The sequence below is a fragment of the Cyclospora cayetanensis genome, unplaced genomic scaffold, assembly GCF_002999335.1.
Source record: "Cyclospora cayetanensis isolate NF1_C8 unplaced genomic scaffold, CcayRef3 CcayRef3_contig_378, whole genome shotgun sequence".
NCBI lineage: Eukaryota > Apicomplexa > Conoidasida > Eucoccidiorida > Eimeriidae > Cyclospora > Cyclospora cayetanensis.
Window position 1 is genome coordinate 2,265 of NW_020312345.1, and position 8,823 is coordinate 11,087.

At 51.4% G+C, this 8,823-nt stretch overlaps 1 protein-coding gene across 1 annotated transcript; it reads left to right on the forward strand.

Moving 5' to 3' along the window:
* Positions 1–2,160: 2,160 nt before the first annotated feature.
* LOC34620575 lies at positions 2,161–8,375 on the forward strand (the record flags this gene model as incomplete). The annotated part of the gene is made up of 12 exons (XM_026334170.1): positions 2,161–2,370; positions 2,481–2,538; positions 2,576–2,984; positions 4,799–4,974; positions 5,279–5,406; positions 5,808–5,966; positions 6,204–6,391; positions 6,918–7,002; positions 7,222–7,294; positions 7,656–7,699; positions 7,951–8,013; positions 8,251–8,375. Coding segments are annotated over exons 1-12 (1,718 nt in total), but the record flags the coding sequence as incomplete, so codon positions are not given.
* Between the last annotated feature and the right edge of the window lie 448 nt (positions 8,376–8,823).

Sequence of the window (8,823 nt, forward strand, 5' to 3'; positions counted from 1 at the left end):
CCGTCGCATCCGTAGTGTCAGCAGCAACTTGCGCCTCTGCATGGATTCGTTCGCAAGCAGCAGCGCTTAGTCATGTAGGGGGGTTACACTAGAGTAGCGTCTACACGTGCTGCAGGGCATACATCGTGCGCTAGCGGCTCCCGATGCTGTCATAACGACTCAATTAATGAATGCCCTAAGGATTGTGTGGCACCTGCAGTCGTTGTTGCCGCTATACGAGCTTCCAAGACAGCAAGCTCTGCCTGCAGTTGGGGGGTCCGCGGGATGCCAGAGAGTCTCTCCTGTTGTTGGCTGAGGTGTGCATGCACTCTGTTTGCAGCAGCTACTGCTGTTGCACTGCTGCTTCCCTCCTGCGCAGCACCCAGAACTGTTGTGCCTGCATTGATATTAGTAGGAGAGGGGGTCCTGAGTACGCCAAAAGGCTCAAGGATGACAGCGTGGCACTTACAGATAGCAGTTCAAGTATGCAACTGCCCCGCTGCTGCGTCGCAGTAACGCGGCTGACAAGACTGTCCACGGCAGGGGCCCCTTCTGCCAAGGCAGAGGAGGCCCCTAAGAGAGCGTCGGAGAGGGCATCAATCTGCGTCAGCAGGGGACTATTGTGATCGGGGGCTACAGAGCTTTCAGACTCATAGCTGGTATTTGCACGTTGCAGCAACTGCTGCTGAAGATCCTGCTGCTGTCGTCGCCATTCCCGCAAGGCTGCAACAGCGGCCGATGCTTCAGCTGCTGCTGCAAGGGCCTCACCAGCTGCCTCCTGCAGGACCCCCGCTCCCTTATCTCCCTGTGGGTTCTCAAGCTTGGGTATTTCACTGTTCGTTTCCCCCCCTGCCTGCTCCTCTCTAATTATGCCCCAAAGCGGCTCCTTTGAGTCATCCATGTCGGGGTCTTTCCTCGGCTCCCCTGGATGCCCCTCAAGTCCCCTTTTTTCAGCTATCTTCTGTGCGTCGCTGCCCCCGAAAGAGGGGGGCAGTCGTTGGATGGGGCTTTCGGGGAGGGTAGCACTGCTTTCTTGTTCAGGTTGGGGCCCCTCTGACCCGTTCGCAAAAGGCAGGAGAGCGAACATATCCTGCATTCTAATGCGAATCTTGCAAATATTCTCTCTGTGCACCTGTCTAAAGGCTGTCCTTAGGGAGGCCCCGAACTGGGGTCTGGCTGTCGCTTGGGGTTTCTCTCCTGAACAGGGTCACTTCCATCCTAGTCAGCAGCCGCCCCTGAAGCAAATATTCTGATGAGAAGTCGTCTTGAATAAGCCTAGCTGTGCATTTTTAAGCTTTATTTTCATTCAATGAAGGCCCTTGCTGCATCTTAGGGCCTTCAGAGCCTATGGAAACCCGCGAGTTTCCGGGGGGCCCTCTGGTGTACGTACAGCTCGGGGCAGCGCACACGCCCAGAGGTCTAAAGGCCCCTCTACCATCGAGACCAAGCAAAAAGCAAGTCCAGTAAAATGCTTTTTCATCGACCGGCTTGCATGTCGCTTTTCCAAAATGGGCATTTCCACAGAAGGGAGGCTCCCCAGGGGCCCCCCTGCGGGCGACGGGGGGCCCCGCCGCGTGCCTCCATGGTGGGAGCACCTCAAGAGGCCCCGTTCCCTAGCTTCCTCCGAAGATGCCCCCTTTTTTTGCTGCATTCTGAGACATCTGCGTGCGATTTAGCATTTGCCTTGTGGGTTTGAGCCGGGGAAGAACGTCGAGTTGCAGGATAAGGCGTCGGCGTCACTGGGGAAGTTTTCCCGGGGAGGCCCCTGCCCCCACAGGCCCTGCAAAGAGTCTTTACGCGGCTCAAGAGGATTGGCAGTGACGCCTTTGCGAGCTCGGTGGACAAAGGCAGAACCTTGCTGCTGCTGCTCCTGCTGCTGCAAGGGAGAGCGCCCCACGCGTGGGAGGTTCTGCAGGTGCTAGGGCAGCAACAAGACGGGCATGCGAAGCAAGACGACAGACCCCAGCAGCAGCTGCGATGCAGCACGCAACCGGGCGAGACCTTTTGCTGCTGCCTCAGCTGCAGCAGATGCAGGCGCAGCAGCAGCATGACCAACAGCAGCAAGATGCAGCAGCGGCAACAACAGCAAACACAGCACCCCGCACGAACGCTCAGGCCATGCTGGATACTACCGACTCCAGCAGCGATGTTTCCACTGGGAATTCTCCCTGCCACTCACAAATGCTTCACCACCAAGCGGCACACCTTCGAGGCCCCTCCCCTCAGTCCGCGTCTCAGGAGTCGTCTCCCCCATTCGACGGGTTGAAGCCAACAAGCACCAGATCTTCCCCCAGCGAAAGAGAGACACAAACTACTGCTCGCGCCTCCTCCCTCCCCGCCGCATCAGGTGTCGAGGCTTTTGCTCCCTCTGAAGCCTCAGAAGCAGCTGCCGCAACTGCTATCCGAGCTGCATCAGCAGCGGAGGCAGAGGCGCTCAGATGCGAAGACTTGGATGGTAACGCTGCCGCTGCCGCTGCTGCTGCTGCTGCGCTGAGCAGAAGCAGCAGCGGCACCAACAACAGCGTTACCACCGCCAACAACAGCAGCGAAGAAAGCCTCATGCCCCAAGAAAATCTGTTAAGGCTTCTCTTGCAACGGCACCAGCAGCAGCAGCAGGATGAAGAGCCGCAGCAGCAGGATGAAGAGCCGCAGCAGCAGGATGAAGAGCAGCAGCAGCAGCAGCAGGCACTATCGACGGCTTCCCAGACAAAGTCAACACGGCAAAGGCAGCAACAGCAGCGCCGCCCACAGCGTGGCAGCAGCCGCTTAGCAGCAGCAGCAGCAGCAGCTGCTGCTGCTGCTGCTGCATCTGAGAAGGGCGAAACGGCTTCCACGGCTACTGCCAAAAGCTCTAGGAGTCGCACAGGAGCACTGACTGTGCCCTTCGCGGCAGGGGATAGCGACACAGATGATGAAGATGATGCGGAAGTTTATGACACAAGTGACGAAACAGCGGAAGGCTGCACGAAAGGATTTCAGCAGAAATCGAAATACGAAGCTTTCAGGTAGGATGTGGCTCCCCAACAAGGTTCGATCCGTGTGGCTGCTTAATTGTGCCCCACTCGAATGCCTTTTAGCTCTTCTGTTTCTCCACTTGGTGGCATGCGGTGCCTTTAAGCCTTTCCAGCGCCTCCTGCTGCCCTTCTTTGAGTATCGCTATGAAGGGAGTTTAGCGTCGATGTTGCCTCCCCCCTTTCTCCCTCCTTCTTCCTTTGGAATGCCTTGCTTTTTGTCTCTCTTGCTTTTTGTGCAAATGCTCTGTGCCTCGCATCTCTGTGAGGAGCTTCCGTGCGGCTGCCTCCCTTTGCAATCCCGCCTTTCTCTCTATCCATGCGGTTCTCTGCGATGCAGCTGTTGACGGATGTGTATTTATGTGTGTATGTATGTATTTATGTGTGTGTTTGTATTTATGTGCATGTATGTATTTATGTGTATGTATGTGTTTATGTGCATGTATGTGTGTGTATGTATGTGTTTATGTGCATGTATGTGTTTATGTGCATGTATGTATTCATGTGTATGTATGTGTTTATGTGCATGTATGTATTTATGTGTATGTATGTATTCATGTGTATGTATGTGTTTATGTGCATGTATGTGTTTATGTGCATGTATGTATTTATGTGCATGTATGTGTTTATGTGCATGTATGTATTTATGTGTATGTATGTATTTATGTGTATGTATGTATTCATGTGTATGTTTGTATTTATGTGTATGTATGCATTTATGTGTATGTATGTGTTTATGTGCATGTATGTGTTTATGTGCATGTATGTATTCATGTGTATGTTTGTATTTATGTGGATGTATGTGTTTATGTGCATGTATGTGTTTATGTGCATGTATGTATTTATGTGTGTATGTATGTATTTATGTGTATGTATGTATTTATGTGAGTGTTTGTATTTATGTGCATGTATGTGTGTGCATGTATGTGTTTATGTGCATGTATGTATTTATGTGCATGTATGCATTTATGTGCATGTATGTGTTTATGTGCATGTATGTGTTTATGTGCATGTATGCATTTATGTGTATGTATGTATTCATGTGTATGTATGTGTTTATGTGCATGTATGTGTTTATGTGCATGTATGTGTTTATGTGCATGTATGTTTTCATGTGTATGTATGTATTTATGTGTATGTTTGTGTTTATGTGTATGTATGTGTGAATGTGGAGCTAAATTCATGCGGTGTTGTGTTGCTGGCTGTCCATTGCCATCTCGTGGTTCGTTGAGTCGTTGTTGTTGTTCATGTCTTGCCATGCAGGATGCTCCCTGGCCTGTGGGTGGAGGTTTCAGAGGCTGCATTCAGCGCTGCCGATGGCAGTTCTTCCTCTCAAGATATCCGCGATGATCGCAACAGGTGTGCTGGTGGAGGGCATGTGAACTTCCTACCCTGCGCTTGCCGCGCTGGAGTTGCAGCCTCGCCAAGAACGGAATCCGCTGACACTTTTCATCTCTGTTGCTGCTGCAAAAAGCAAGAGAAGCCTCTCTGTTGCTGCTGCAAAAAGAAAGAGAAGCCTCTCTGTTGCTGCTGCAAAAAGAGAGAGAAGCCTCTCTGTTGTTGCTGCAAAAAGAAAGAGACGCCTCTCTGTTGCTGCTGCAAAAAGAGAGAGAAGCCTCTCTGTTGCTGCTGCAAAAAGAGAGAGACGCCTCTCTGTTGCTGCTGCAGAAAGCAAGAGAAGCCTCTCTGTTGCTGCTGCTAAAAGAAAGAGACGCCTCTCTGTTGCTGCTGCATATGGAGTGCTACTACTTTCGCGATTAGGTAGAAGGAGTGCAGTGTTCCCGATGCTGGTTATGCTTTCAATGCAGGCTGCCGCTGATGTTAGACTTCGCTGCTGCTGCTGCTGCAGCCTATGGGGCTGAAAACATTCGCGAAAAAAGACCTCCCGCGGTGTTGCTACAGCAGGAGTTCTTTGATTCGTCGCGGCCTCTAACGAAGCAGCAAGAAAAGCAGCTGGCGCTGCTGCAAGAAGAAGCTGCTGCAGGTTTGTATATACATCCATAGATGTACATAGACATACACAGAGCAAGCGGAATTTGTATCACACAAGCACATGCATGCACGCGCTGCCTGGGGGAGCACCCACGCGCTTGCGGCAAACTTTCTGCCATGGCCCTCCTTCTCTGTCTTACAGCATGCTTTCGCTTTTGCTGCGCGTCTTCGTTTTTCCTCTTTTCCCTTTCCCCCTTCGCCTCTCCAGAGCTTGCAAAGCTGTGCTTCGGAAGTCTAGAGAGACACATGGGGAAGCCTCTTGCCTTGAAGCGTTGTTGCTCCTCTTGGCTGTTCAGAAAGGCGAAATGCCGAAGACGGCTTTACCCAAAAACAACAGCGACCAGACTTAGAGGGCGACACTGTCCCCCGAGGTGTAGAGACACCCGGAGAACCGTCGCGCGACAAATTTGCTGCTGGCGGTCTGGTACGTCAATACACGCTACAGGGAGGGGTGCTTTTCGTGAGGGAGGCAGGAGAGAAAAGGCTCCTCATTCTGGAGGCCTCTACTGTTGTCGTGAAGCCTTATTGACACCTGTTCTATTGGAAGCCCTTTGAGTGATGTGTTGTCTTTTCTGTCTTTGCCTACACCGGCTCTCTCTCTTTCTCTCATTCTGTTTCTCTCTTTTTCTCTTGCTCTTTTTCGCTCTTCTTATTCATTTTGTGTGCCGCTCTCTGTTGGAAGATGCGCCTCCCCGCCGTCTTCACTGCAGCTGCGTTCGCCTCCCTGTGCTCGGCTCTGCGAGAGAATTCCCCCACCCCTCTCTCCCCCTTTCCCTTCCACTTTTATCGCTTCCTCGTGTCTGTTCTTGCTGCGAGACGCTTCAGTGGCGGCCAAGCCGTCTGGATATGGTCCTTCACGACTTAGAGAGGCGTCTTGAATGCCAGCGCTTGCTGGCAAATCCTCGGGATATCCTTCGCTGCGGGGGAGGCGATAAGGGCGACTATTACGACAAGGATGACGCCTTTATTGACGATACGGAAATGGTATGAAAGCGCGCTTCTACCGCCATGCAGTTTAAAAAAGAAAACTGCTTTTTCTGCATTTGTTTTCGCTGTAACCAATGACCTCTCCTGCGGAGTTCTAGGCCCTCATTTGTCTTTTTTGGACGTTCGCGTAGAAGGCGCCTTCCCGCGGAAACGTTTACTCAACGCTGTGTCGAAAGAAGCCTTTTTGCGCGCGTGTTTTCTCGTTGCATTGCAAGGCCGCCTCGCCTCTGTCAGACTGTCTGTCGCGCTCTCTGTGATTGCTGCTACCATGCGCAGTTTGGCGAATTCGGCTTGGATCCAAATTCAGATTTCGCCTCCAGCTCTTCCGAAGACGGGGACGAGGAGGAGGGACGCTCCAAGGAGAGCCTCGATAGAGGGGCCTTTGTCTGCAGAAGGGAGATTCTGCCAGCTGAGGCATCAGAGTAAGAACGAGGGAGAACTAGGCTTTAACACATCCACAGAGGCACCGCAGAGAGAGGAAGAGAGAGAGAGAGCGCGGGGTAATCTGTCAATACGAGAGGCGGCGCACTGTTGCCGATGAGAGGCAACACACAATACACCCAATATACACACATAATATACACACAATATATACACAATACACACGCAATACACAGACAATATACACACATGTTATACACATAATATACACACAATATACACACATAATATATACACACAATATACACACATAATATACACATAATACACGCAATACACACACAATATACACGCAAACACACGCAATATACACATAATACACACAATACGCACACAACATACAAACACAATACACAATACACACACGTTATATGCACAGAATACACACACAATTTACACACACATTATATACACACAATACACACCAGCGGGAATGCTGCTGCGGATAAGGTGATTGAGAGTGCTTATGGGAGATTTTTGGTGGATTTGTGTGAGGGTGGGCATCAGCTCTGACGGAGGGGTGTCTGGCGAGGATGACGAAGAAGACGAAGCACTCATAGATCCTCGAGGCTGGAGAGCTTTCAGGCCGCGTGTAAGCATGCAAGATGAACAGCTGTATCGACAGCAACACGCAAAAGAGCAAGAACTCTTAAGGCCGTTCGCGGCTGTCTTTGTGTGGCTAATTTTGGAGAACGTTGCCTGTCGAAGCGCGTGTATTACTGCATTGGCTTGGCGGTTGTCACTGCATCTTCTTGTCTTTGACACGGCGTTTGTTTGCGTGTTACTGCATGCGATTTTCGATCTTTTGCAGCTGCGAGTGATGCTGGAGCAGCAGCAGCTCTCGCATCTAGAGGAGCTTGAAGCAACGCTGCAAAAAATTCCAGGTTAGCGGTCCCCTCCCCGTTGGCATATTTAGGTGCTCCGTGATATTTATATGTATGTAGGACGCGTCTCCAGGCTGTCGCTCGCTTCACTCTTCGAGCTGCAATCCTTTTATCGGCGCACAGATCGAATTATTCCTCCTCCCACCTTCTCTTCCCCCGCGTAAAATGTGGATGCGGATTTCTTGATTGCTATTGCTTCTCGGAGCTGACAATAGTCCTTGCCGCTACTTGAGCAGTTTCTCGAGCCTGCGCCTCTTGCTGGCTTGTTTTACTTCTGCGGGTTGGATCTGTTCTCGTTCTATCGCCGCTGCTGTTCTGTAGATGCGCTCCTTTTGCCTGCGATCTGCAGAGAGAGTGCAAGGAGCCGAGGCTGTTGCGGAGCTGGAGTCGATAGCAGGCCGCTATGTGAGCTCGAGTAGTGCGGCCGTCTCTCGCGTGCTTTAAAGGCACTCGGGGAAGGGGGCAAGAGGGGTGGGGTTGGTGGTGGTGGCCTTGTTGTGTGTAGTTCGCGCATGCTTTTTCGGCTGTGATGTATGTAGCTATCTTGCTGAGTTTTGGTGGGAGGTGTGATTGCTCTGCCTATTAACGACTTTCACGGATCATCAAGAGCGCAGGATTTTAGCGTAGTTATATTTTTTCTGCTGTTGCGGAATTAGATACGCCGAGCTTGCGCGGCTGGCCTCCCAAGCCGTCGTGAAGACTTAGCCATCGTGGACTTGGTAAGCGGGAGAGGTGTTGTTTTTGCTGCAGCACATATCTGAAGCGTGTTGCAGCCTCGGCTAGCAGCATCTGTGCACGAGGGATCGCTGTCTAGAGCGCTCTAGCGAGTGGTCTGCACCCACTCTTCTCCCTCCTGTCTGCCTGCGCTGGTAGTTCGCGAAGAACGAGGCTTTTTTTCCAGGATTTTCAGCCTCTGCGTGTCGTGCATGGTGTGCTGCGTCGCGTTTGTCTGACAGAGTTGGCCTCTGGTGAAATGTCTTGGCTCTGCAATGCACAGGGTTCATGCGGCCTTAGGTGCTGAGCTTATCCATGTAAGTCCTCCTTTTCTCTTAATCAGGCCCCCTTGTAGTGCAAATAAAAGGTGGGAAAGATTTTGTGGGCTGCAGAGAAAGCTGCACGTCTTCTTCGACGCTCCATAGGGCTTCGCTTTGTTATTGGAGTGTATTTTTGGAGTGTGCATTGGACGTGTGTCTGTGTGAGGGATTTATTTCTCTTTGTATCTATGTCTGTCTGTATGTGTCTGTCTGTCTGTCTCTCTCTGGCTCTATGTCTATCTCTCTCTCTCTCTCTCTCTCTCTCTCCCTCTCTCTCCCTCATTCACCCTCGCTCTGTCTCTCTCTCTCTGTCTCTCTCTCCGTGTAGTTCGTACGACCGCACCACACAACTCTCTTCACCCTGCGATATGTTTGGTCGTCTCTTCCGTGTTACCTACAATCATAAGAGTATCACTGAGTCCCTACGTGTAACTCTCGTGTCTCGTCTGAAGCACTTAGTCGTGTATCGACTAACACAGCACTCGACCGCGTGAA